This window comes from Cavia porcellus, unplaced genomic scaffold (genome assembly GCF_034190915.1).
Source record: "Cavia porcellus strain 051 isolate PalLab524CR breed Dunkin Hartley unplaced genomic scaffold, mCavPor4.1 scaffold_24, whole genome shotgun sequence".
Taxonomy (NCBI): Eukaryota; Metazoa; Chordata; class Mammalia; order Rodentia; family Caviidae; genus Cavia; species Cavia porcellus.
In genome coordinates, this window is record NW_026947507.1 from 43973723 (window position 1) to 44001634 (window position 27912).

Below are 27912 nucleotides of genomic sequence, written 5' to 3' on the forward strand. Positions count from 1 at the left end.
CCAGTCATGGTGCTGAGCACCGGCCGGCAGGCGCAGGTCACTCGCCTCCCCTGGAACCAGTCCCCCCTCTCCCCACCCACGACCCCCAGCCACTTGGCCCCCACTGGAACTCGACCCAGCGCGCCAAGGGCCCTGCAACTAAGCCGCGGCCGCTGGCTCCGGCCGGAAACCTCCCCGACTGGGGGCGGCCTTAAGGGGAAGGGGCGGGCAACAGCGGCGGGGCGCGAAGGATGCACGCGCGTCTCCTGGGGCTGTCCGCCCTGCTGCAAGCGACCGAGCAGAGCGCGCGTGAGTGTGGGGCGGCGGAGGCTGGCACCTGCGAGCGCGCACCCCTCCATTCTTTCCACAGCCCTGCGCCCCGGGGGCACACGCCACCCTTGCCGGCTCAGCCTGCGCCCCGCACTGCGACCTGGTGCCCGCGAGGCGACTATCCTCTCTGCCCGCCGATCGTGGGTGCACGAACCTGTGCGGCTATCTGCATGCTTCTCTACTCTTCTCCTTTCCCGCCCGTGCGCGATCCCCGGGGATGCATGACTTTCCCGAGGATGTGAGGCTTCCCCTGCCACTGCATGACTCTCCACTGGGACAGGGCTCCCACCTCACTCCCCTGGGAAGCCGTGCATTCCGCGCTCCCCAGGCGCCTTGCACGCAGGTTGGGGTGCAGATGGCTTTCTCTGCCTCTCGCCGGCCAGGAGGGTCCCCGAGGCCTGAGAGGCAGCTTGCCAGCCGCAAGGCTGCTGCAGGAGGGGTTCCGGAGAGCAGGAGCTCCCTTTGGGGTATAGGCCTGCTGGGTCCGCGCCAGGCGGAGCCGGAGCGGAGGAGCGGCAACGCAGCAGCCTTTTCGCGCCTTCCTCGTTTGAACTCGTAACTTTCCGCGCGGGGCCGGTGCCTCCGCCCACTTCCGCTAGCTCGGCTGCCCGCCTCTAGCTGGGCGGGGTCGGGCTGGAACGCGGCGTCCAGTAGCGCGCCCCGGGGACTCTGCGGGCGCGGAGGAAACCTGACTGGGCCCCCCGCACAGCGGGACCCGCCCAGTTCCCAGCCCATGCCAACGCGTCCACTTTAAACGCTGACACCAAAAAAGTCAAATCACAGCCAAGAAAGGGGTTCCGGAGACCAGCGAAGCCATGGCCACTGGCACCCCAAGGCAGCCCGCTAGGACTCGCTGTGACTCGCGCGACGGGGGACATGAGGGGTACCCCGCAGGGTTCCTAGCCCCAGAGCCTCTCCCTAAGGGGGAACCCTGGAAAACCCCACCGCTTCCCTACCCAGCTTCCCCGGTGGAAGGCTCACATGGTCTGAGCACAGCCCAGCTGCTAGGTATTCACTGGCACGTGCTGTCTGCAAGCCACGGCTCCTTTATTTTCCTCCACTTAAATTTAATTCTAAATTAATGGACCTGCCTAACCGTGACATTTGCGCACAGGTCCGCACAGTAAATCGGTCGCGCCTGCCCTGTCGCTACTCCCTCATCCTCGCCGGCCCCTCTGGGAACTATAACCGTGCTTTTCCACTTCCAGACATCTTTTTTTCTTTTTTGCCACGTCTGAGAGAAAACCTGTGACAACTGTTTTTCTGTGTCTGGCTCACTGTTCTCTGGTTCCATCTGTCTTCCTGTGATGGCAGGGTTCCATTCTTTGTGGCTGGGTCTTTTTCCGCCGGGTGTGTTTACATTTTCTATGCTCGCTCATCGGTCAATGGGCCACTTGGCTGGTTGCGCTGCTGTGAACAGTGCCACGGTTACACACGGGTGCGGCCGTGTCCCTGTTTGGCTGTGGGTCCGGCCTGGGACCTTGCAGCTTGAGGGGAGTCCTACTTTTAGTTTTTGAGGCCCCTCCGTACTGTGTGGCACTGTGGCTGTGCTGACATTCCTGCCAGTGAGGGAGAAGGGCTCCCTGTCTCTCATCCCCATCAGCCCCTGTTCCTTTTTTGTCCCCAGTAACCCTTCTGGAACCCATGAGGTGGTCCCTCATTGTGAATGGGATTTGCAGTTCCCTGTTGCCCAGAGACAGTGAGCAGTTTTTCATAGCTGTAGTGGCGATATGTTCTTCTCTTGAGAAGTATATTCAAATTGTTTGCCCGTTTATTACTGAATTATTTGGGATTTGCTGTTAAGTTTTGGGGACCTTTATATATTCGGATACTGGTCATCTGAGAAAGCCAGCTGGCCAGGACTATCTCCTTTCTTCGGCCAGTGCCCGCTCTGTCGGCCGTGCGGAAGCGTCCTGCCTGGATTGAGTCTGGTCAGTCCTTGCTCCTGTCTCCTGAGCTGTTGGAGTTCTACCTGGGGAGTCACTGCTGTCCCCGTGTCCCCTGCTCCTTCTGCTTTCCTCTGATAGTCTAAGGGCTCCAGGTATTAAGATCTTTGATCAGTTTTGAATTGATTTTTGTACAGGGTAAGAAGTAGGGGTCCAGTTTCAGTCTTCTGCATTTGAATATCGAGTTTGCGCAGCACCTTTGAAGTGGCTGTCCTTTCTCCAGTGTCATGTTTTGGGCAACTTGTCAGGAGTCAGAGGCTAAAGATGCATGCATTTGTTTGGGAGTCCTCCGCCTCATCAGGATGTGTCCAGCTGGTCTGTTGACTATTTTTGTGCCAGTACAGTGCTGCTTTCATTACCACGGCACTGTCACATATTCTGATTGCGATGCCTCTAGGGTTGAGCTTTTTGTCAGGGCTGCTGTGGGTGCTCAGCATCTTTGCGCTTCCGTATGAGTTTTAAGTTTTTTCTCGCTCTGTGAAGACCACTGGAAATAGATCACTTTGGGTAGTGTGGCTATTTTATCACCCCTTCCCAGTGCTGAAGATTGAACCCAAGCCTAGTGCATGCTGGGTAAGTGCTGTCTACCACTGAGCTACATCCTGAAATTTCATCTGGAGACAGGGTCTCCCCAGATTGCCAAGGTGAGCTGCAAACTTGGTGATCCTTCTACGGCAGCTGGGATTGCTGGCACAAGCAGCCACTCCAGCTATGTTCCCAAGGTTAATTGTCCCGATTCATGAACAGGAGAGGTCTTCCCACCTTCTGATCTTCAGTGTCCTTTGAGTTTTGTAATTTTCTTTGTAAAGGTCTTTCATATCTTTAGTTGGTTTATTCCTGGTGTGCATGTGTGTGCATACTATGTGCACAAGCATGTGTGCTGTGAAGGGGTGAGTTCACTTGTGCTATATAAAAAAGCTAATTAATTTTGTATATTAATTTCATATCTTGCTCCTAGCAAGCTTATCAGCTCCAACAGTCTTTTGATGGAAGTTTTAGGGTTTTCTATGCACAGAAGCATATCACCAGCAAATGGAGATAACTGGACTTCCTCTGTTGCTATTTGTTTGGATTTTATTTCCAACTCTTGTCTAATTGCTCTGAGTGTTGAGGGTACCCCCACTTCACTCCTGGTCTTGGGGAACACTTGTCACAACAGCCAGCGGTCCTCAGGAAAGCCCAGTGCTTCTCTGCCGTCCCCTTGCAGCAGGCTCTTGGCCTTAGCTGGGTCCAGCAGTGTCTTCCCCGTAGTTAAGACACTGTGTTGCTGGTAAGGTTTTGTTTCTGCTTTTTATTGAGATAGTTGGTCAGGCCAGGTGACACAGGAACCCAGGAGAGCTCAGGGAAGCAGGGCTGATATTCCCACAAGTGGCACTCAGAGGTCTGGTGGACCCTGTGGGGCCACATGGATGGCATGAGGTTGTCAGGAGGCAGAGGTCGGGGGCTTTTGACAGTGGAGAGGAAGGAGGGTGAGCACCTGAGTGGTCTCTGAAGGGTGTGGCTGTCACCCAAGTGCCTCAGAAAGGGAAAGGGGAACCAGTCCCTGGCCCCTGCGGACAGTGAGGTGGCTCCAGGCTGCGAAGCTCCTGCTTCCTGGGCACTGGTCTCCACCATGGAAAGGGCGCTGCCTCCCCACCCTGGAAGGCCTTCGGGAAGTCAGATCGTCCTAACACAGACAGCACGGAACCCAGCCTCCCCGAGCTTCTCTAACCTCATCTCTTTTCCCCCAGGCCTCTGCAGCGTGGCGTACTTCTTTGCCACAGGAGAGCTCCTCTGGGCGTGGCTGGCCCTCTCTGTCCTCCTGCCAGGCCTCCTGGTCCAGGGCCTGAGCTACCTGTGGTTCAGGGCTGATGGGCAGCAGAGTGGGCACTGGCTGGTGCTGCCCCACCTCCTGCAGCTTGGCCTCTGGAAGCGGTAAGAGCAGCGCAGTGCGAGGCATCCACTGGGCATGGACACCTGGTCCCCGGGCCAGGAGGTTCAGGGCCACGTCCTGCTCTGCCTCCCGGTCCCACCCTCTTCCTGAAACATCTCTAGCTTCCAGTGCTTTTCTGGATGTACCTATGTCTTCCAAAAGCTTTTTCTTGTCTTCATCCAGCTTCTGGTTCGCTGTTCTTTTCATCTGCTCTTCAGCTTTAGAGCAGCTCTGTTTACACACCTGTCACCTCAGTGGGAGAGGGAGGCCTTAACTCCTGACAAGTTAGGCGGTCCAGTGGCATCTGCCGTGAGCCTTTGTCTCAGAAAGACGAGAGCCAGGGCCAGCTCTTTCACCACAGAACAGCAGCCAGGGTGGGTCCAGTGCCACTGTTAGCTACAGTCCCAGGGCTGCCTCCACAGGCGAGGTAGTGGTCACCCGAAGGGCACCTTCCAGCCCTCAGCCACCCCAAACCCACCGGGTTGAAGGGAATATTTTTTAAAGAGAAGAATCTGGGGCTTCAGTCAGGGAGGCCTGTGGCCCAGTTCTATTAAAGCACAGATAGGATTCTGGGGTGTCCAGGGAGCTCTGTCAAGGGCTGCTGTCTGCCCCAGGCTGTGCCTTGCACTTTGGCAAGTACCTGAGGACCTCTGGCCAGAGTCAGGGGCCAGGGGCCAGGGACCAGCCCACGGGTGCTGTCAGGGCGGTGGATGGGGCTTCCAAGAAAGATACTAAATGGCTTCTCGAGTTTGCTGGGGTCCCTCAGGGGTGTCCCTAGCAAGAATCAGGCACCAGGATTGCATCTGGCTTTACCAGTTTCCCCAAGCCAGACCCTGTGGCTCCAGCTCCAACTCCAGGGGGACCTCTCTCTGACCACCGCCCCTCTAAAAAATCAGAAGGACCATAGCTATCTACTGTTTTGGGCCAAGGTGGTCCCAGAGGGTGGGTCCTGGAGGCAGACAGCCTGTGCAGGAGTGTACCAGCCTCCCCAAGAGCAGAAAGAGGCTTAATCCATGGATCTGCTTGAGAGGCTTCCTGGGCAGCAGCCAGGTGAACCAGCCCTCAGAGACTTCCTGGCACACACTTAAAAATCAATGCAGTTAAGCCAAGAGAGAAGTGAAAATTAGAAACTAGGAAAAAAAAAAAAAAAAAAAAACTGGTCATACAGACCTAACGTGAAAAAGAAGTCAGGGTGACCAAAAAAATTGTGCACGTAATTTAGTAAAAGGACAAAAGATTTAAAACCAAAAATAATAAAGAAGAAACAGGAAGAGTCCAAAATGAAGCTGGAATGTGCAGCCTTTAGAAAAAAGCCACAAATTTGGCTTTTAGCTTCAGGACAGCCAGCACAGATCAAGAAGCTATAGAGGGCCGGGGGTGTAGCTCAGCACACAGTGCCTGCCTGGCAAGTGGGAGGTCCTGAGTTTGATTCCTGGAACTCACAAAAAAAGAAGCAGCAGCAGTAAGTAGAGGGTAGTGACTTCGCCTCATTCTAGAACTAGTGCATTGCCAGCTGAATAAAAGCCTGACAAATTATTCTACAGCAAATCGTTTCCCACGTTGCAGTTTGGTATAAATGCCTGCAGGAGGTGCCAACACAATTGTGTTTCACAGGAAGCTGAGTTTCCAGTGACTATGGAGCACACTTAATGAGTTGACGGGACACGTGGAAGAATCCACCAAAACCAGAAAAGTCAGTAACACACAGGCTTCTGGACCTAAACCACTTTTTGAAAAATGTATTTTTTGGATTTCAGATAATATAAACTGCATTCATCTTAAGTTAGGCTATTTCGAGAGACAGCTTGTTGGTGACAGCTTGTTTAAACACAGACAGTTACGTTTTTCTGCTCAAGAATTTCTTTCCACGCTAGTGCTGTACCCTACCCACAGCTTCTTACTCTTTTTGAAGCCTGTAAATCCTCTTGGAAACTCAGCACAGGATGACACCTCTCTGTGCATCTTGACTTAGAGATTTTTCTTTAGTGGAAGTTAAAGGTGAGAGAGAGAGAGAGAGAGAGAGAGAGAGAGAGAGAGAGAGAGAGAGAGAGAGAAATACCACACAGCATTGCTGATCGCTGCACTGTTGGCTAACTTAGTGCTGAGTCACCAAGTATTCAAGGAAGAGCAGTCTTATGCTCGAGTTGCAGGCGTTGGGAAAGTGTGGGTTTACTTTAGCTGTGAGGAAGGAGAGAGCAATACTTGCTGAGAACCGTAACTTTGCAGAGACCAGGTCACTGGACAGCCTGTGTGGCTCTCAGTGCCCCAGGCTCCACACCCAGCCCAGCTCTGCAGGCTTCGTGGGCTTCAGTGACCAGAGGAGCCCGAGGTGGGGAGAAAAGGGGCCTCTGAACAGCCTCAAGTGTTATTGCCAGGACAGGGTGGGTAGGGGCTAGAGGGTCTGCCCTGTGGACAGTCCAGCACCTTCCTGTCCTCTAGGTGCTTGCTAGGAAGCAGATTCTCCAGCCACACCTTCACCTGTGTCACAGCAACAGGCTTCTTGTCATCCTCCAAATACTCTCGGGCTGGGGTCCAGTGCTGGGCACCCTGGAGTCCTGAGGGTGTGGCCAGGGTATCTGGGCCCCCAAGCCCTGATGCCACGGGCGGGAAGGGCACTCAGACCACAAACCACAGGGCTGCTGCACACCGGGATGGCCAGAAGAGTGAGCCAGGAGAAGCAAGGAGGTGAGAGAGTCCTCCGAGGAGTGGGCTATAGGGGAGACCGGCTGGTGGCCAGGGGATGGGGCCTGGGCGGAGGAGCTCAGGTCCTCCCCACGGGCCAGAGTCCCGTGACAGAGCTGAGCTGTGGGCCCATCTCGACAGGAAGCAGAGGTAACAGGAGCCCAGGAAGCAGCCGTGGTCCCAGGATGAGGTGGGAGCAGTGGCCAGGCTCAGGGTGCCTCTTGGGACCTGGCAGCTGCACCCCGCCTTCCTCCTCTGCCCAAGCTCTGCATCTGCCCTGGTGGCCTGGGCCCAAGTTGCTGCTTCACACTGGGAAGCAGAAGCCCCAAGACCATGAAGGCCATTTGGCTCCCAGACGTGGCCCCCATTCCCTGGCCCCCACTTACCCATTGTGACCTCCTGCCCCACACTGCTGTTCGTCCCTGCAAACGGCCAACTTCCCAATGCCAGTCCAGCAGCCCTCTCCAGCGCTGCCCAAGCCTCCTGTCTGTGTTTCTCTTCTGCTTGGGCCTTGTGTGCAGGTCTGTGCGCCTCCCTTGGGGTCCCAGAAAACATCTTCCCATTCTGCATTCTGTCATCTGTAGCAGGCAGGCAAACCCCACCAAAAATGCATTAGGAAGCCAGGTATGGTGGTGCCCCTAGAAGGCCAAGGCAAGAGGATCACAAATTCAAGCCTGGCCTGAGTGACCACTGAGACCCTGTCTCAAGACTTCGAAAATAGGGGGAGCCTGGAGATGTAGCTCGTGCAAAGGCCCCAGGGTTAACCCCCAGCACCATCAGTACCTAGAAAGAGTATCTTTACCCAAAGGAGCCTTCTGGGAATACAGGAAGAGGAAATTACCAAGCAAAAGGAAGAGCGCATGACTACGCTTCTGGTCCCCTGTGTTTTTTTCTTCATGTTAAGTTCGTGTCAGGAATCATGGATTCAAACACGTAGTGAGAAATCAATTCACCCCAGGATTCCAAATCATGGAAAAGGGAAACATTTTTCCATGCTTCTTTCCTGGGCCATTTAAAGCAGACCCCCTGCCTTCTGCCCAGACACTGCAGCGCTGGCCACAGATCAGCTCCATGGCCATGCACGGGGTCTTGGGGAGCACTTGGTAGGAGCTTTTCTAGGTGACCCCAATGGTGCCTGTAGCTTGGGCTCAGGGTTGGGTGAGGCTGGCATCTTTTCCCCCAACAGGGCTGCCAGGCAGCAGCAGAAGGGGTCACTCCACTGACCTCAAGCTGTCTCAAAGCCACAGGGCCCAGAGTGACAGTTTGCAGAAGGCGAGTGCATCTGGACAGGTTTCTGGGGTGAGTGTATGGAATTAGAGGGCGGCAGGAGTGTTTCCCAGCTCCTTTCCCGACCACAGGGAGGTCATCAGACCAGGTGAGCTCGTGTGCTTGGGCCCTGAGCAGCCCTGTCTTCCAGATGCCCACGAGGGCTCTGGCCTCCGGTGTGCCAGGCCACTTGGTGGTCATCCTCTTGTTCCTCGCCTGTCTCTACCTTGTTTCTGTGCCTTGCTGATGTGAGTAGCCCCCAAAGACCTGTCCTTGGGCCTCTGCTACTGCAGCCACCACTTCAGCCACTTCCAGTCCCTAGGCCACAGCTGTTGCCTCTGCCTGTGACCTCAGTCACCCTCAGGAGCCTGGACCTCTCATGCAGAGAGGAGCAGCTCCCCTGTGCTCCCGTCCCCACTCTGAAGAACTTCGTGTTCTCCCCAGCTGGGCTGCCGCCCCTTAGGGACTTATTTCCACGAGTGGCATCTCCATGTCCATGTGCCAGGGCCACCTGCAAGCTCCCTCACTCCCTGCCCAGTGGGTCCTGTCTCCATCCCCCAGTAGTTGCTGCCTCCGCTCTCACCTCCCCCCCCCCCACACACACAGATTTCTTCACCAGCCCTTCAGTGACCACTGCTCAAAGTCTTAACTCAGCCTTGGTCCTGCTCTCCCACCTGTGCATACTCAGGCATGCACGCATGCACATATATAAACATACACGTGTATGCACACGAGTGTTACATGTACGCATACCTGTGCACATGCATGCACACATCTTTATGCACATGTTTATTTGCCCCATAACCCAAATACAATGTGTGCCTCTCACAAACTCATTTTTTAAGAGAAAAATCCAATCCCAATGCCTGAAATTCAGGGCTCTGACTTCCTTCCCTGGGCCAGGGCTCTGCTGGCCCCACGGTCTCCATTATATTCCAGCTACGTGGGGCTCTCACCCACAGGGAGGCCCAGCCCCCTTGTTTCCTGCCTGCTCTCTGTATGCCAGTTCCAGGGCACACAAGTTCTGCAGCCTGGGAGGAACACAGGGGTTCTCACCTCTGTGCTCTACAGTGATGGTCAAACCCAGGGTGTGCAGCTAGCCTCTGGGGAATTCATCCCGGGCCCAAGGGGCTCTGGGGCACAGTCGGGGTTACCTGCAGACCTCACAGGCAGGGCTCTTGGCCTGGGCCTTTGCCCTGCAGCAGCTCTGGCTCAGCTCAGAGAGAGCCCCCTCCGGACTTCTAGCCTCTCCCCTCCAGCTGTGCAGGAAAAAGGGGGGTCCCTGCTGAGCACACAAGGTCAGTCAGAACCTCAATGAGGACCCCCCCCCCCCGGCCCTGCAGTGACCCCAGGCATTAGCATGCCATGACTTCTCTTAGGACGCAGCTGTCACCTCCGCCCACACACCCAGCTCGGTGTCATGCTGCCTTTCTCATCTGCAGGCACTGGGACACCTTGGCTGCCCTTCGGAGAGGACGGCAGGGCCCCCACCCAGTCCGCCTACAGCTGCAGGAGGCCGAGCTGGCAGCCCTACGGCTCCTGGAGGCCCTGCTGCAGAGCAGCCCCCACCTGCTGCTGCAGACCTACATCTGGGTGGCCTCTGGCTTCACAGTGGCAGGTGAGCGGCCTCCCGAGGGGGCGAAGCATACACCCTGGTTAGCAAAGCCCTCCCCACCCCCGCGAGATCTTCACTCTGGAGAATCAGGCGCCCAGGCTTGGCACTCGGCGCCCTGGCTTTCTTCCCTGTGTGTGGAGTGTGTCTGTAAACACAGCTGTTTTATCCCCACCAAGGGCTTTGGACCGCGACACACTTCTGCTGAGCCAGGTTCTCATGTGAGCTTCGATGTCCCTTAGGGAAGCTTCAGGAATGGTCCTTTCTATGTGCTTAGAGCCTGCAGGGAGTGCCCTGTCCTCTGATTCCTTTCCAGGGGTCAGTGCACTGCTGTCCTGGTCCTCGCTGTCCTGGGCCCTCGTTTCCTACACCTGTGTCTTAGATGCCATGAAGCCGGGCTGCCAGGCTGTGTCCTGGGCAGCCCTTTTCTGCCAGCAGCTGTGGCGGATGGGCATGTTGGGGACCCGAGTCCTGAGCCTGGTTCTGTTCTGCAGAGTTTACCAAGTTTGGGTTGCAGTGGTTGGAGGTAAGTGGCGCTTGCGATCCTGTCATCTACTGTCAAGGAACCAACCTTGTCACAGCTGAACTTCTTAAAAAGAATGTGCACTGTCCTGGGGCCGGCTGAGCCCTGCGGGTGGCTCCCAGGGGCCCTGCCATCACAAGGCCTTGACCTCAGGGAGGCCTGAGCACAAAGACACAGCCTTGCTCACACCTGGAATCCAGGTCTGGCAGAGCAGCCGGCTCCCAGGCAGCCAGACCTCCCAGCAGGCCCAGGAAACAAGACCACCTTTCAGGACAGCCCAGACCTGGCTCTGCAGCTTGTGCTGCATCCCACCTGCTGCACAGGTTGGGCAGCCCTGGTCACAGGCATGGGTGCAGGATAGGAGGCCCCCCAGGGATGCTCAGCTGTGGCCTCCGAGTCCTGGTAACTGGGAAGAACTGTTCTCCGAGGCTGCTCTGCACCTGGCCAATGGTTCCCACAGAAAAGCTGTCACGTAACAGCAGGGAGGTGCAGTGTCCGCCCTGACTCAGTACAGAGACACACAACCCCTCTGCGATGCTGCCACTGCCCACCCCCACCTCCCACAGGATCTGGCCCCACAAATCCAGGGCACTGTCGGGTCCCAGACACCAAGGCTCCACAGAGCCCAGCCCTGCCACAGCCCAGCCCAGCGGCACAGACACCAAGGGTGATGACAGGGAGTCCAAAGGGGCCTATGTGTCCAGGCCAAGGACAGCAGTCCCCATGGTCACAAGCTAATGGGCTCTGCAGGAAGGAACAGTGTACTCTTATTTAAGAGAACTAGAGACACAGAAATATTTGGCCCTTCGGCCACAGGCAAACATGTTATAGAGTTTTGGGCAGAAAAGACCACTTTTTAAAAAACAACTGTGCTCCTAAAGAGATAAGGTATGTTGTATTCACCCCTTGTAACATTCAGCTCGAGCTCCGAAAGGCTCTCTTTCATCTTAAAATGCAGGGACGAGGGTTCCCTGGGCCGCATGGAGTCCTTCCCTTCGGGTATGGAGGTTTGGGCTCCTGTAGTAACAGCTCCAAAACAGAGAACCAGGAAATCAGTTTTAAGACCTCCTCAAATGCTGTTTGGGCTGAGAAAAGTATCAGTAGGTAACATCCGACCCTCCGACCCTGCTGGTGGAGCCGGTCTCTGTGTTCACACCCAGCAAGGTCGTGTACCCTGCGGGAGGTGAGGTCACCACATCTGTGTGCAGACAGCAGGACCTCTGCTGGGTTTTGATGTCTCTTCTAGGTTCTGGTCAGGAGTGGCCCGGGCAGAGATGAAGCTCCTAGACCTGGTTTCTGTGCGCTAGGGGCTCCCCTGCCCACCTGCCACTGGGCCTGACTTCCATGGCCTCGCTCTCCATCTGTCTGTCTCTTTCTGACCCTGCATCTCTCTCTTCTCTCTCTCTCCCCATCTCTCCATCTGTCTCTCTCCCCATCTCTGTGTGTCTCTCTCTCTCCCCCATCTCTGTCTCTTTCCTATCTCCCTCTTTCTATCTTTCTCTGTCTGTCTACCCTATCAATCCCTCTCCCATCTGTCTGTCTCTTGCCTCTTTCTCTGCCTCTCTCTCTGTCTCCCTCTGTCCCTGTCTGTCTCTCCTGTCTCTCTGTCTCCCTCTCTCTCTCTCTCTCTCTCTCTCTCTCTCTCTCTCTCTCTTGGTCTATCTCTGTCTCTCTCCCGTCTATGTCGCTATCACTCTCTCTCCTGTCTTGGCTCTCTTTCTCTGTCTCCCTCTGTCCCTGGCTGTCTTTCTCATCTCTCTCTCTGTCTCCCTCTGTCCCTATCTGACTCCCCTGTTCTCTCTCTCTGTCTCTCTGTCTTCTCTCTGCTTCCCTCTGTCCCTGTCTCCCCTGTCTCTCTCTCCGTCTCTCTGTCTTCTGTCTCTCTGCAGGTATGCACTGGCTGGCGATGACCTTCTGGCTCGTAGCCCAGCAGAGTGACATCGTTGATAGCACCTGCCACTGGAGGCTCTTCAACCTGCTGGTGGGGGCTGTGTACATCCTCTGCTACGTCAACTTCTGGGACAGCCCTTCCGGGAGCAGGATGCTCAGCTTCTACTTGGCAAGTGGCAGTGGCCGTTTTCTTTAACCCTAACTTTCACAGTGTACATAGCACGCAGGATGAGTGCACGGGGTGCCTGTGTGTGTACACGTGTGTGTGTGTGTGTGTGTGTGTGTGTGTGTGTGTGTGTGCTCTCTTCCTATGAAGGAGTGTCTTCATCTCAGCAGTGATAGCTTGGCATCCATCCTTCAGCCCCCACTCGGCGCCACTGCGGTCAGCTGTGTTATTCTACACACGCTGTGCCCACGCAATCAACTCAGTCCTTACCGGGTGTTTATTGCTTAGTTCCATTCAGAGGTTGCCTGGAGCCTGACTTCAGGTTGTTTCTAGTCCAGCAGAGGGGACTGTTCTCATTTTTAAAAAGAATCATAAATATTGGTACCTGAGGAATCAAGGAATAAAGGAGAATGTGAGTAGATGTCAGGAAAAAAGGAGAAGCTGCCTATGTCCCTTCCGGTTGGAGACACTGGTCAGAAGGAACCAGCTGGGCTGTCACAGAGGCTGGGGAAGCAGTTAGGTGCGTGCAGGTGCATGTTTGGAGCCCAGGAACCCAGGGGCCCGCTCTGCCAATGCCATGCTATATAACTTCAATTTGGGCCGGGCATTAAATCCCCTGAACCTGTCTCATGCTGACTGTCCACCTGTGGGGCTCTGCTGACAGATCAAATAAAACACTGAACATTACAGTAGCATGGCAGGACAGAAGTCATAAACGTGCCCGTTCTTCACATGACAAGACACAGAGACTTTGGGAGAGCAGGCTTCCAGGACATAGACAGAGGCAGTGCAGAGGATGGGTGCAGCCCCCTGGCAGGGGAATGTGGGGCTCTGGGGGACGGTCTGGCACTGGGGACCCTCGGGTGGCGAGGCCCAGCAGCTCACCCTGTCCTGCCCTGCAGGGAGGCTCCCAAACCAGCAGTGCCACACCCTCCCCTCCCCAGCAGCCCTCACTCAGGGCCCTTCCAGGTCACCCTGCCCTGCCAGGGATGACATTTCTGTCCCCCACTCCTTAAGAGTAAATTATATTTTGCTGTCAAAAGAAGTGGTACCACAGCTTGCTTGTTTTATCTTTAATCTAAAGGCAGAGGGGCCTGGTGGCTTGAAGCAGCTCTGAGTTTTAATGGATTTGCTCAACAAACGGGAAACGCAGGAGCTTTGGAGGGAGCTACCCTTCCATGGGCACGCGCCATGCTTGTATAACACCTTCCTCCCCAGAAGGCTCCTTGCTGGCATTTCCTGCCCCTTCTTAGGGCTTGAGAACAATAGCTCCTCGTAAGGTTTTAGTTATTCCTTTTTTGTATCTTCTAGACTTAGATGCCTCTGGTGGACCGCCATGGGAAAACTTTGGGGGACTCTCAGCATGCCAGTATTATATATATATATTGTTTCCTACACAATATCTAAGTTATGATCTTCACCTTTGTGGTGTACAAAGGGTACGAGCCATTCTGAGTCTCACTTTCAGGCCAGGTTCAATGACTGCATACGGTGTCCTCACCATCTCACACAGAGGGCTGTCTATGGCAAGCCCGGCCAGGCCTCGGTGTCTGGGAGCTCAGTGTTCCCGACTTTCTTTTATCTTTAAGGATGTTTTCTGTTTCCAGTGGATGCATGGGGAGGGCAGTGTCCTCACAGGTCAGGCATCATCTATCTGGTCTTTGGATTCTGTCCTGTTTGTTTACTTGTTTTAATATAAGACAGACTCTTAGGTTTAAGAATTGGAAGCCAAGTGAACAGGCAGCCTGGATGGAGGAGCAGGGTCTCAGGGGTGACATTCTCAAAAAACCAATTTTGGACCAACCACACGGCTCTGTTTTGAGCCCCTCGGAATCACCTTCCCTGCTGCCACTGAGGGGTCACAAGCAGATTTAAAGAGGAAAATATTTATAGACAAAAATTCTAAAGGTGCAGGAAGGTCTGTGAGCCCGGCTTCCTGGAGCTCAGGAGCTCCATGATGGCTTTAATCACTGCGCTGTGCCAGTGACCCATGCCTGTGTCCCCATGAGGGTGGACACTGCTCTGTCTCCATGCAGTCCAGCCTGAGCCCCAGGGGGTGCCACCAGGGCACGGGGCGCCACCAGGGCACAGGGCGCAGGTGCACCACGTGTGCACCATGTCTCAGTGATGCTGCCAGCATTCTAACAGGCTGCAACAGGGGAAAATGTCCCTTGTAGAGGCCTTGGGGCCAGCAGTGGCCCTGCACCTAGGAAGCTGCAGTAGACACAGATAACAGGGAGCTGCTGCAGACCAGAACAGGAAGCTCCCAGCCACCACCCCTGACCGCTGCTGTGTCTCTCCCTGGCCCCACAGGTCATGCTGCTGGAAAACATCATCCTTTTGCTGTTGGCCACAGACTCTGCCCAGTGGCTTTCGTGGATCGGAATGTGCACGATAGTAGGGGTGCTGTCTGGATTTCTGATTGGTAAGACCCAGCATGCTTTCTCCTCCGAGCCTCCTCCCTGATTTGTGTTCTAGAGTGGATGGGAAGGACGGGAGACTGCACTAGTGTGCTGCTGGAGGAAGGTGACCTCCCAGGGCAGGGGAACCAAGCTCAGCAGCATGACCACCTGGACCGCAGAACCTTCCTCGAGGCTGCACCAGCTGCTCGGTCGAAGGTGGGACGCCCACTAGGTGGCAGAGCTGGGACACTGGTATCACATGAGGACCAGTCAAGTCTGTAGACCATGCTGTCCCACAGTGGTGACGCCTCCCAGGCCCTGTGAGCTCAGCGGGCCTCCTCTCCTGCACCTGAACTCAAGGCCAGTGGCCTCTACCCCACACCACACTCATGCCTCAGCCCTCTTGGGCCTGCAGGAGCTGTCCTGGAGCAGCCAGCTCATCCCATGCAGAACCAGCATGGAGAACTACAGGCATCTGCAGCCACCCTGAGCCCTGAGCTCCTGTCCACAAACAACACCCTCTCCAGCCACCTGCTACCCCAGTCTCACCTGGAGGAGCATGTGTCAGGGTCTGGGTGCAGCGGAGAGGTGGGCAGAGTAACCACCTGAGCTCAAAGCTCTAGAGGCATGGGGCTGGGTATGGGGGAGGAAACTCACAGACTGGCCTATGACAATACTCAAGCACAGACCCCTGGGTAGTGAGCTCCCTGCTCCTTTAGTCATCTGGAATTATGGCTGGGTAGACCAGGTGGCCCAGCTGAACCCTTCTTTCTCAATTGAATTCCTTCTTCTGAGAGAGCTGTAGTTGCAGGAAATATCAGAAAGCACTCCCTGTGCCCCTTACTCAGCTCCCCAACAGTGACAGCCCCCAGGGCTGTAGAACAGAACAGCTTCACGCTGGGGCAATGGCCCAGCCAGCCCAGATGCAGGAGAGCCTCCCATCCACATGTGGGCCCCCAGGCTGCCTGTCCCTCCTGCCCCACCACATTCTCAGCTGCTGCAACCTGGCCCATCCACCAGCCCCATGATCTGGTCACTTAAGGAGTGCTAGACTCACACTGGAACCTCCACGACTCGGTTTCCTCCCTCCGTGTAACACTTGGGCAGGCCATGGACACCAGGGTGCCTCCTTCCTATGACTGAGCCTGTTCCTGGGAGTGTGGGCCACAGCATTCCCCTGCCACTAAGGGACACCAGGAGAGTCCTTTACATCAGGGATGGGTGCACAGAAAAATGAAGCTTAAAGAAGTCGGTAAATATTGACTTAATCCTGTGAGCTGTTCTGACTCCCATCCCAGGTCCCCTCTTGCCTGGTTTCCCTCAGCAGATCTTTACTGAGCCCCAGCTGCATGAGCAGGGGGCCCAGGAAGGGGACAGCCTTGGGCAGTGCTGCCCCAGGACCGAGCTCAGGACTTTTGCAGCCAGATGACTTGGTTCATGGCTTCACCACACCCAGCCAGGGGCAGTTGCTGTGAGGGTCACAATCTTCCTTGCCCAGGGACTGTGGCAGCCCTAAATGGTGGTGGAAATAATGCGGTACCTGAGCTGAGGTGGCATGGGGCATCAGAACTCTGTCCCTTTGCTCCAGGTCTAGCTCTGCCACTGACCAGCAGCCTGCCCCTGGCTTGCCCTGTGTTGGTCCCCACCATGAGCAGGGGACCTCTGGGCTGGGGCCTCTGGGCTCCTCCTTTCCATCAGGCTACTACCTCCTGGTGCCTGAGTTTCTCCCCAGTGGGGTTTTCAGACCTTGAGGTGTTTGTGCAAGCACCCTGCCTAAACCCTGAGCTTCCCTTCTGCATGCAACAGGAAACTGGAAACAGCGGGGGTGGCTTACTGGAAGCTGCTAAAGAGATTACAGCGCCAGCAACACTTCTGATCAACACCAGGGCGGACAACAATGTGATTAAGCTGTTTATGCACAGAGGAAGTTGTTGCTGCTGCTGGAGGAAAGTCCTTGATGCAGGCTTTGAGGAAGAGCACAGGCGACACGCTGCTGCCCATGGTTTTGAGGGTGTCTTGCCCCTTCCCTCCCGGCCCAGACACCCTTGGCAGGGAGCAGATGTGGAGTTTAGATGTACAGAAAGTGCAGTGAAATTTCTGCTGAATACCTCATTCACATATGCACAGGCATGCACACATGTGCACACAAAGCTTCAGGTCTTGGGGTCAATTTGCAGGAAGAAGACAGAATCAATAAGAACGGACTCTGTTACTTAGACACGTGTGCTTGCTGCTTACAGAACCTGAGGTCTACTTAAACTCCCCTCCAAGGATCCCGCTGGGACACCCCAAAATAGGGTCTCACTGTAGAGTGCAGGTAGTCTTCACCTCACTTTGTAACCCATGCTGGCCTCAAAACTCCCAGAAATCCTCCTGCCTCAGCCTCCTGAGTGCCGGGAGAGCAGGCTTGTGGAATCTTAATTTGGAGCCCAATTATATGGTTCTCATCAGAATGGCCAGACTCTGTACCCGCAGACCAGAAGAGGGTGCCTGGCTTCCCAGAACATCATGTGTGCTCTCTTTCTCTCTCAGGCAGCATCTCGATGATCATTTATTACAGCCTTCTACACCCAGAGTCCCCAGACATCCGGCAGGGCTTCGTGGCAAAGTGCTGTGGCTCGGCAGACGGAAAGTCTCCAGCTGTGGAGAGGCCAGGGAGTACAGGCTCACACCTCGCCGAGAGCTACGAGCTGCCGAGTCCAGAGAAGCCCCCCAGCCCAGAGCCGGGGCCCCCGGGGCTATGGTTTGGGGACCAGAGTCCAGGGGACATCCCTTCCCTCAGCCCCCACCACTGGCTGCTGGTAAAACTCGCTCTAAAAACCGGAAGTGTGCCCAAGATCCACGCCGCCTTCAGAGGAGACAGGCCTGCCTGCTCTACCGTGGCATGGGGGTCAAACCAGCTCTGTGAACTACAGCAGACGCCCCTGTCCTCCCCACAAGATGCTTCCACCCTGGAGGAGGGCCCCCAGTTGCAAGATGCTCCCAAAGCAGAAGCAGACTCCCTGGAAACCTCAAGTTATGTCTCTCTCACCAGCGGCCACCAGGATAGTGCAGATGCCCAGGGCCCAACAGCATCACAGGGCAAGGGTGGCCCAGGAGAGGGGATGGAGGTGGGTCTCAGCACTCAGTGCAGGGGTTCAGGTGGGCAGCTGGGAGGGCAGGAGGGGCAGCAGAGCATGACACTGTACTTCAGTGCCACCACACAAGAAGCCACATTCTCACCTCAGATGGACAGCCCTCCAAGTCCCCAGGTGTCACACCCCGGGAGAGGGCAGCAGATTGGTCCTGCCCAGCCGGCCTCACCTCAGCCAGATGCCCAGCCCTTTGCCTGCACCATGGTGGACATCAGCCCCATCCTTGGCAGGGGTCTGGACAGACACTTCCTTCCCAGTGCAGGCCCCCCAGATGCAGCCCCAGGTGGCCAGGATGGTGAGAACCTTAGCCGCCCTGTTCCTGAAGACACTCGGGCATCCCTGCAGAGGTGCGGTCTGAGAGCTGTGGGGCAGCCCTGCCTGACCTCCACCCCGAAGTCGGAGCCGAGCCCTCAGGGCTGCAGCCACAAAGGCAGGCGGAAGCAGGAGGTCAGCCTCTTCATCTGACTACACCCCGCCGGCCACAATGTCCAGTCCAGCCTGCCACCTCTGCCTCTCGGCCCTCGACAGCACATCCAAAGGCTGAGCAAGTAGGAACGGACGAGTCTTGAATCCCCGCCAACAGTCACATAGGCTTGCACAGGTGAGACAAGAGCACAAGGCCACGGTCCTGACAAGGGCTTCCCTGCCTGCCCTCAGGGGCCGGACGAAGTACCTTCGCTGCAGTGAATTTTGAAAGCTCACAGTTCAGTCAGGCAAACCCTTCTGGGAGTGGATGACACCCACACAGTCAGGGACCTGGCCTCCCCTCCTCTCGCTGCTGGCCTCTGGTTGTCCCCAGCCCCTCCCAGTCTCTCCTCCCTGAAGGGTACCTTGTCCCCAAGAGCAGAAAGCTGGACTACACGTGTTCCCACCACTGCTGTTTCCACCACAGGCAGGAAAACCCGCCACCATGGGAACTGTGGGACAGGAGGGTGGACTCCCATGGATACCAGCTGGTGAGCAGCGCGGGCCAGCACCTGCAAGCACTGCAGAAGGAATTCACTTCTGAGGCTTCCAGGATGACCACAGGACAAAGCCTCAGAGGGTCTTTTGGGCCGAGGTCCTGGAAGAAGCATCCCCTACACTGTCCTCCAAGTGCCTCACTGGCCACAGGTGTGCACATACATGCACACACACACTCACACTTACCTGAAGCTGGAGAGCCAGAAGCTGTCACCCTGGCTGTGAGGGCAGCGCCCACTTCCAGGCATAGGGTGAGGCAGGGTCCTGGGCAGACCATCCACAGCCAGGACACTCAGGGCCTTGGCCTCAGCCCCATGTGGTCCAGCATGCATCCACTCCACGCACTCACCGTTCACACAGGTGGCTAAGCTATGTGATACACCCCCAGGTCCTGCTGCCTGCTGGGCAGTCTCCACAGTGGGCGCTTCTGTAGGAAGCAGGGAACCAGGTGGAGAGTCGCTCCCTCCCCACCTATGCCAGCAAAAGGAAGAGTCACAGGGCATCCCTAGGTACCGGGTCACTCCTGCTGTCTTTACAGGTGGCCACATGGCCTCAGGTGCACAGAGGGCTTTCATGGTGGGAAAGAACCCACAGGACTCTGGGCTCCAGCCATCATCTATGGGGTGGGGCCTTCGGGGAGCAGCTCAAAGTAACATCTACTCACCCCAAGATCCACGCCAGGCTGGGTCAGGAGTGTCCTCCTCCAGGCAGGCAGGGAATTCCACATGGTGCCACCCTGCCCAGGTCCTAGCACCTGCCTGGGCAGGGACCACACTCCTCCCAGGGAAGCGGGGCTGGAGCAAGGAACCCAGGCCAGAGCTTCACTGCACTGGGCTTCAGGTCCTAGGATTCCTCACAGCAAGAGGAGCTAAGTCAGTTCTCAGGGCTCCAAGATGATAAATCAAGAAATGGAGATGGGACCAAAAACTGCAGAGTACCTCCGTGTTTTTAGATGTATTACAGTAAGAGACACACACGCTGTCACCCCCAGTGTGCCCCTCAGGAGACACCGCGGTCCCATCTGTCCTTCATGCTCAAGCTGGTCAAGGCTGCTTTCCTGAGTCTGCTGTTGGCATAGGGCTGGCGGCCTCCACGTTATTCTGACTTGGGGAAAAGCCAGACCCAGATCTAGTGACCAGGACCTGCCCGCCTTCCAGTGGGCAGCACTGGGCAGCCGCGTTCGTCGTATGTGGCTCAAAACTCGCAGAAATGCTGCGGAAAGAGGACGCCGAACCGCGTCAGAAAGTGGCCAGAACGGTGGGGTGAGTGTCTTCTGAAAGGCTCTTGCCCTAGTATAAATCACTGACCAGCTCTGGTGATGGTCTAACATGGAAGGCCAAGGCAGAACGCTTGCCCTGACAGCCACTCCTTCCTCCCCTTCAGTCCAAATTGTTACTTTCCCGTTTGCCCGCGAAGACAACGCCAATCAGGCCCTTACACGTCATCAACGCTCACCCCACGTACCACTTCCGGTCACACAACCTTCTGCCTGGCTGCATCCCTCCAGAGGGCGAAAGCCAAACCCTTCGGGCTGTGAGCTCTTCTCCATGTCCCCAAATAAATGGCCATTTTCACTCTCTTCTGCTTCTCTTTACGCCAGAAAACTCACATCTTCAAAGCAGGGGAGGATTTTAGGGAGGTGGATGGCAATGTGTCTTTTCCTGTAACACATTTTAAAAATTTAAACATTTACCATAAATTTGTTTGGTACTAGAATGGAACTCGAGACCCTGTGCTTTCCAGGCAGGTGCCGGTACTGCTGGGCTCCATCCCTGGTCGACTTTCACCAGAACGGCCCTGACTCAGCACAACTCATCCCTTGTGCATACAGCTGAAGGCTCAACACAGGAAAATCCAAAAGCAAAAATAAAACAAACAAAAAAAAAAAATACAAATCCAAAAGTGGATTAACATCCACCTCCCAGGGCCTGCTCCTGGGGTCACTGGCCATCAGGGCGGTGAGCTTGGTTGGTTTCTGACTCTTGTGCTACCCATCTTAGTCCAGCTCAGGGTCTGCTTTCCTGCCCGCTCAGCCACTCCTGAAAGTCAACAGATTTCACAGGGCCAGGAAAGGGGACCGGAACCACCCAGAGCTACTGGGGATTTGGCAAGTCCTGCGCCCCACGTCAGCCTCTGCCACCCTTTCCTGCACCAGCATCTTCTGTCATAGAGAGCAGAGGCTGTGGCCTGGGCTGGCTCCTGCAGGCTGGGGAAGGAGACGCACAAAGCTTCCCCAGATGCCCTGAGTTCCCTCAAAGGCCCTGCCCGTGCCTGCAGAGGGCCGGAGGGCAGGCGGAACCCATGGCATCTGGACGGCAGAGGCGGGCAACATGGCTCCTCGGTCACCAAGAGGTTAACTTCGTCCTGAGTCTTTTTCCTTAATCCCTTCTGGGACTGAGAGCAGCAGAGTAACCCTGGATTCTAAACGCCCTGGAAAGAGTCTACCTTAAAACTCAGCCTGGTTTCTCTCTTTTAACATAGACTATTATTGTGCTACCTCAAATTGGATTCTATCTCCGTTCTGTGTAGGGCTGAGTGGGAGATTTCAGTGCATAAAGCTCAGGGCTGCGGTCAGACCTGCTCACATCCCCTACTCCAGGGCAGCCACTGAGTCTGCGGCGAAGGAACTGCTCACTGGGTAAAATCGTGGTAGCCGATTCGAGGTCCCAGAGGCCCCATCGCCCGTACCACACTGGCCAAGCCCCCGACCTGTGAATCTCCCAAATCAGCCTGAACCCCAAAGTCAACAGAGCCGCTGACCCCCTGTCTGGCACCGCCATCTCTGTGGTGAAAGCTGTAACCCAGAGCTGGAGTTGACATCTCCCAGGGGCAACGCGCCCATGGAAAATACCATGGAAAAGTCCACAGGGAGACATGCATGACGGCAGGACCATAATTACAACGCTGCCGTCAGGCTTTCCACTGGCCGTGGTCTCAGTCCTCGCTGAGCACAATTCTTTCCAGCTGCAGTAACAGGCAGGTTTTTCAGCCCACCGGGGGTTTTCCACTGTGTTTACGTTTGGCAAGAGGAAGATGAGGCTGGAAACAGAATGCACTGTATGGGTTTTTGTTCTTAGTGTGGCCTTTCAACTGAAACTAGGAGAGCACAAAAACAGTGACAGCCAGTGCCCCCCCCCCAGCCCCGCGCACGCATAGGGATACCGCCTGTCACCCCAGCACTCTAGGAGGCTGGGGCAGGAGGGTTACGAGTTCAAGCACAGCCTGGATAACTTAGCAACTGGGAGAGAGGGAGACTCTCAAAATGTAAAAAGGGATGGGGGTGGAACTCGGTGTGAAGGCCCTGGGTTCAAAACCCAACACCACAAAAAGTAGGGAGAGAGACAGAGAGAAGAAGGAGAAAGAAAGGAGAGGAAGGAAAAGAAGATCAGCAAAGATATCATGTGGACCCCAGGAGTCTTACTGTAAAATGACACTTTGTCTTTTACTTCCTTTTAAAAATGAGGCATTAGATTAAAAAGCCAGGAGTCACTTCTCGTCCCTGTGCCCACAGTGTGGCCAGGGCTGAGGAAGTGTGCTGGGCCCTGTCCTGGGAAAAAGGAGCTCTGGGAAGAGCAAGCTGGGAAGGAGCTGGGGTTCTCTTCCGGAGATGAGGGGATCCCCAGCCTGGCCTGGGCCTCAGACAAGTGGCTGCTCACCGAGTCTCTGCCCCTCCTGTAGCAAAGGCACTGTCCGGGGCCTGGCTGTGTGGACAGGTTCTCTCGCCCTCCCCAGGCACGGGTATGACCTGTGGACTGGTGGCCGAATCCCTGTGCTCTTCGTGCTAAGCCCCAGGCGAGCACCCTCGATGCAGAAAAGGCAGAGGCGGGTAGTGTGGGTGATCAGTGTCCACCCAGTTCCCCAAGCAAGGCCAGGCAGAAGGGGCCTCGCCCCAGACTGCTTCTCTGAGCTGCTGCCCTACTGGCCCTGGTGCAATGCACCACGCCTCCGGGTGCTCCAGCCTGGCCTGGCCTGGCTGAGAATTTCACAGTCAGCCACGTGATGTCCATCTGCACCTGGGCCTTGGGGGCCCAGGGGGATGAGGTCCGTCCAGGGTCTTGAGAGGTGGATGCCCAACACTGCAGCAGGACAGCGGGCTCAGGGGTGCCAGGTGCAGCAGCTCCCCTTGAGGACACCGAGCCATCTCTGGCCCAGGGCAAACGTCCTGAGGATTCAGAGAGTGACGACTTCTCCAGCAGTCAGGAAATTACACATTAATCTGAGTAAGAGTCAGGCGGACAAGGTCCGAGCCGCGCTCTGTAAGGTTATGAAAACACACAGGACTTCAGCCTCGTATTTTCAGTAACTGTCAGCTGAAGGCTCAGTGCTGACCAGGGTTTGAGATAAACGGCTGCCTGCCTTCTCCTCCTGGTCACTTTCCAGTGACTGAGCCGTGATTCAAGGTTGCAACAAAGGGGATCACAGGGATCATCCTGGTGACACCTGTGAGGCATAGGAGGTGAGTGTGTCCCCTTCTGTTGGTCCCTGCCCTGGGAGGCTTCCCCAGGCCCCCAGAGCCCTGGAGCCCTGTGACACAGTATGGTCGCCAGGTGGCGCTCCTTCCCTCCCCAGCACTCACTGCATTCTTGGGTCACAGGAATCCAGCTTTGTTCTCTGAAACGCAGACCTGGGGTTCGGTTGCTGGGCCTGCACAGAAGCCCACCTAGATGAGCCCCAGACTTGTGCAAAGCTTGGCTTGTGCACTGAGTACGGCATTTTCTCAGCAGCTTCCTCGCCTGCTCCGGCTGGAGTGTTCGGGGTAAGGATAGCCCAGGCTCCAGCATGAATGAGGCCCAGCAAACTCCTCCTCCAGAGCTGAGCAGGTTTGGCAGGATCAAAGGGGCCTGGGCTGAGGGTCCCAGGGGACCTGTGAGCTTGGCTACCCTGGCCATGGTCACCTCCCACAACTCTTCAGGGTCAGGAACAGGGTTCGGGTGCCATGGGTCTGTGCATCCCTGCTCTGGGAAGAGCTTTTCATTCTGTGCAGGCCGAAGCTACTCCTAGCTTAGAAGAAGGCCACGAGCAGGTGGGGCAAACCGAGCTGTAGATCCCCAGGAGGAAGGCACCAGTCTGAAACAGCTTCAAGTCTGACCTTCTAGGCAAGATAAGCAGACAGCAGAACAGACAGCAGAAGGTCGGTCAGTCAGTCAGTGAGCTGGCCTGGGGCTCAGGATGAGCAGGTGGAGGAAGGGCAGCAGGCAGAGACTGTCATGCAGATCACTGTGCATTTGTCCAGAACAGCAGCCTCTGTGCAAACCATGTCACAGATGCCCCCAGACTGTGGGTGGAATGGCTGGGATGTATAGGTGGTCTCTACCAGTCTGCTCAATTTTGCTGTGAACCTAAACTGCTTTAAAAAATAAATCTTGCATGGCAGAGTGGTGCACAGCTGTGATCCCAGCACTCAGGAGGCTGAAACAGGAGGATTGTTGAGAGTTTGAGATCAGTCTGGATTACAAAGTAACTCAAGGCCAGCCTGAACTGCATTGCAAGACCCTGCCTCAAAAAGACCAAAAGAAAAATAAAAAACAAATCTAAGCCAGCCACAGTTGTGCAAACCTCTAAGCCCAGCACTCCGGGAGGCTGAGGCAGGATGGTAGGTTCAGACCCAGCGTGTGCTATAGTGACTTAGTGGGACCCTGTCTCAGAACATAAAAGGTCTCAGGATGCAGCTCTGTGTGGTGGCCGAGGGTTCAATCTCCAGCACACACAGGAAGTGCATTTTAAAATTTTGCAATGATGCTTTCTCGGGCACAGACCAAACCCAGCCTCTCCGCTTTGGGTCATTGGGTGAAGCATCCAGGAGCCCCAAGGCAGACACTGACCTCAGCACCAGCTCACCATGCCCTCGGGCTCTTCGGCTTACTTGGATAAGGGTTTTACAGTCGTAGCTCTGGCTCTGGGCTGGGCAGGAGGAAAAGGAAAAAGGCAGGCAACCTGCTCACAGCAGGGACTCGGAGGCCTGTGCTCCCCCAGGCGTCCCTAACCCACCCCAGTGCGGAGTACGTGTTCCTCCTCACCCTCTGGTCTGGAAGTAGGGGTGGTTGGCACACAGGGTAAAAACGAGGACAGAGTGGGGAGTTGGGTTCAGTTTCCTGCTGTGTCCTGACAAGCCATGGTGGCTTCAGGTGTCCCTCAGGCTCCTGTGGGGACATTCCTTGCCCCTAAAGCCAGGACGATGGTGGCAGCTGCGTCTGTGGGCAATGGAGATGAGGGCAGCCAGCTTGTGGGTCCCGAACAGGCTGCCCGCAGGGTCACCAGGTGGGGAGGGATGAGTCTCGGTAGATCCATGACTTCGCAACTCCAGGCGCAAGTTGGTGCTTCCCCAGCCATCAGAATCCCGGAGCCGCCCTCACATCTACAGGACCCACTGCTCTGCCTTCTCCAGTCCTGTGCTGCCCCCAGGGACCAGGCCCTGGCCTCTCCTGGGTGGGCCCCTGGGCACCAGGACTTCCCAATTCAAGTCTCCCCGAGCAGCTGGGAAACTCCCGGGTGGTCCCATCGGTCAGAGGTAAAACAAGCTTAGGACTTTCTCTGGTTAAAAAACAAGAAAAGTTCGGTTCCTCTGGTTCAGGGAGTCCCTGCCCCGCCCGCCCTTGTTTGCCTTAGTTCTCCGATGGCAGGGGTGAAGCATGGCCTCACCAGTCGCCGGGCGCTCTCCAGCTGACGATGATATATTTACTGAGAAATTTTTAATAAATAAACCGCAGCCGTGAACCCGTGTGCCCTTATAAACCAGCCGGTTCTCATGGGGAGACTTCAGGGGTTTTTATGGAGCAATTCTATGTTCTCATGAGAATTTTATTAGAAATCAGAGACTTCCAATGCATGGAGCAGGAAATTTATGGGGTTACATGGGAACCTTCCTTCCCTTTTGTCATTCCAGATTAATTTACTTCTTTAGATTATGTTGATTTACTTGGTAAATTTTAGGCATGGACATCATTCTGAATTTCTCAGCAGGTTCAAGACAGCTCAGTGATTTCTTGAACTTTCCACTTTCCATTTTTATCTTCAAGTCAGATAATTATTGATAGTCTATAAAAGTCCCTAAATCTATGGGAAACACAATGGCTACGCAAAAAATGTGGCCACTCAGGTCTTTCCAGACATCAAGGAATAAACAAGACGCTTAGTGGGAAAACAGTTTTCTAACTGTGTACAATTCTTTAGGGCTCTGTTTTCTACATAAGGGTTTCTTCCATTATGTGTTTTTAATTGTGTTTTGTGAAGGACCCGGTTCAAATTTCATTCATTGCTTCCCCTCACCCAAAACCCCCAGTTGTTTACCGTCATGTAACCAACTTGGAAAACAGCCAGGGCCCAGAATAGCTGCTTGTGCGGGGGCTTCTGTGGAGGGGAAGTGCTCCCCACAGGTTCCTGCCTTGGGCCTGCTGCCAGCTTCTCATTAGCCATTTGCTTAATGGTCTGGGAGGATGCATGGGGCCAGCCCAGCCTCTCGGTGCCAGAGAGAAAAATGGGGGAACCTGCCTTCTGTTAACGTCGGGGCACTGACCACTCTGCAACCTGCACTCCTGGCTTCAAAGTTCCAAATTTAGTAAAGTTTTCTTTCCAGCTGGATCCTCACTTAAGGAGGTTCAGGTTTGTTGGGTTACCTCTGTGACTGGTTTGATTTATTTTAGCGCTTTGCAACTACTTGCCCCAAAGTTTCTAGGTGTTTTGTTTTGTTTTGTTTTGTTTTGTTTTAATTTAAAGACAGGGTATCACTATGCAGTCCAGGCTGGCCTTGAACTCACCACGATCCTCCTGCTTCAGCCTCCTGAGTGCTAGGATTACAGCCATGAATCACCATGTGCAGCTCCTAGGCATCGATTTTAGAAAAAAAAAATTCTTAGTAAAATTATGCAAGAAGGCACCCCCACAGCTGGCACCCTGGTTTCCACAGATGGCTGCTTCTAAGTGTATCTTAGTGTCTGCTCCCGACCTGGCCTGACTACCCAAGCCTGAGGAATGTGGTCATCCTGTCAAAATGCACAAGGCATGGTTGCCCTTGCAGGCCTCCAGAGATGCTCCCGCCAGCCTCCTAGGTGCTCCAGCCGACCTCCCCAGGAACTCCCGCTGTGCCCAGCTTCCTGCTGCTGTCAGCTAGCACAGTGCTCCTGGGCCACGCCATCCAGCAGGTCCCACCACCCTCCTTTCATCTCGACACCCACCACCCCGCACACAGCTGGGACTCACCCCGCTGGGCCTAGGCTTGGGGAGGGCATTGCCCGGTAGGGGCAGAGGGCAAGCCCTGGCCTCACAAGCTCCTGCGAATGAGGCCTGGATTCGGATCCCAGTGACCCCGGGCAGACGGCTGTGAGAAATGGGTCACTCTGGGCGCCAGCTCGACACACGGCACACGGGGAGCCCACAGAGCAGCAGGCACTAGGCAGGGGCACTGACGGAGCCAGCAGCGGTGAGGTGGGGGGGCCACAGGTGCCACCCTTGCTGCAGCCTCTTGGGAGCCAGGGGGTAGCTTCTTACCGAGCTCAGTGCACCTTTACTGTGGGATCCCGTCCGTGCTCGAGCTCCTCCTCAGCACGGAAACCCGCCCACGGACATCTGTGGCCGTAGCTGTTTCTGTGCGTAGCTATCTTCCTGAGGTCCTGAGGTCAAGGAACCCGCAAACCTCACACAGCAGCCCAGGCGCTGAAAAGAAGGTCGCTACCACACCATAGAAAGACACAGATGTGGGTGCAGCTAGTGCTACAGCATGAGCATGGTATGTACAGCCCTGGTATGTACAGCGCGACCCCCGCAGAAAAGCAGATTATTAAAGAAAAAGCCAATCTGAAGAGGCTCCAAAAATGTGACATTCTGCAAAATGCAAAACTGTGGAAGCCGGTAGCCCACGCCTGTAATCCCAGCACAAGGGAGCCTGAGGCAGGAGGATTGTTGCAGTTCGAGACCAGCCTGGGCTACAAAGTAAGCTCAAGGCCAGTCTGAACTGCATGAGACCCTGTCTCAGAAAAACGGGGGGCGGGGGGGGGGGGGAATGAATGAGTTCAGGCGTTAGCCAGGGGCAGGGTAGGGGGAAAGAGGAAGCGGAGACATCAGGGCAATTCCCGGAGCCCCAAGCCAGAGGCTGCAGGACTCAAGGGTAAGCT

The 27912-nt window shown here is 55.5% G+C and overlaps 1 protein-coding gene and 1 long non-coding RNA gene across 4 annotated transcripts; one reads left to right on the forward strand and one right to left on the reverse strand.

The window, feature by feature from the left end:
• The first annotated feature begins 204 nt into the window (after positions 1–204).
• On the forward strand, positions 205–20382 carry Xkr5 (XK related 5). Of its 2 annotated transcripts, XM_063234978.1 has the most exons (7): positions 205–288; positions 3986–4169; positions 9558–9733; positions 10044–10253; positions 12140–12309; positions 14620–14731; positions 17241–20382. In XM_063234978.1, the coding sequence occupies exons 1-7, from the start codon at positions 231–233 to the stop codon at positions 18305–18307; spliced, it is 1977 nt and encodes a 658-aa protein (XP_063091048.1). In that variant the 5' UTR covers positions 205–230; the 3' UTR covers positions 18308–20382. The 2 variants fall into 2 exon arrangements, with proteins under 2 accessions (XP_063091048.1, XP_023417296.1); XM_023561528.2 differs by lacking the exon at positions 205–288 and having other exon boundaries at positions 3477–4169.
• LOC134472748 (uncharacterized) lies at positions 11046–27677 on the reverse strand. 2 transcript variants are annotated; one of them, XR_010042704.1, is made up of 4 exons: positions 27002–27677; positions 26560–26624; positions 19470–20466; positions 11046–12691 (listed from the first exon to the last, which is right to left on the reverse strand). It is a non-coding gene; the product is annotated as an uncharacterized LOC134472748 (long non-coding RNA). The 2 variants fall into 2 exon arrangements; XR_010042703.1 differs by lacking the exons at positions 26560–26624; positions 27002–27677 and adding an exon at positions 22462–25675.
• Positions 27678–27912: the final 235 nt, after the last annotated feature.

Coding starts and splice junctions, on each gene's coding strand:
- Xkr5 (XM_023561528.2), top strand. CDS start 3,868: ATGGAAAGGGCGCTGCCTCCCCACCCTGGAAGGCCTTCGGGAAGTCAG. Junction 4,170..9,557: donor CAGCTTGGCCTCTGGAAGCG/GTAAGAGCAGCG, acceptor TCTCATCTGCAG/GCACTGGGACACCTTGGCTG. Junction 10,254..12,139: donor TTGGGTTGCAGTGGTTGGAG/GTAAGTGGCGCT, acceptor GTCTCTCTGCAG/GTATGCACTGGCTGGCGATG.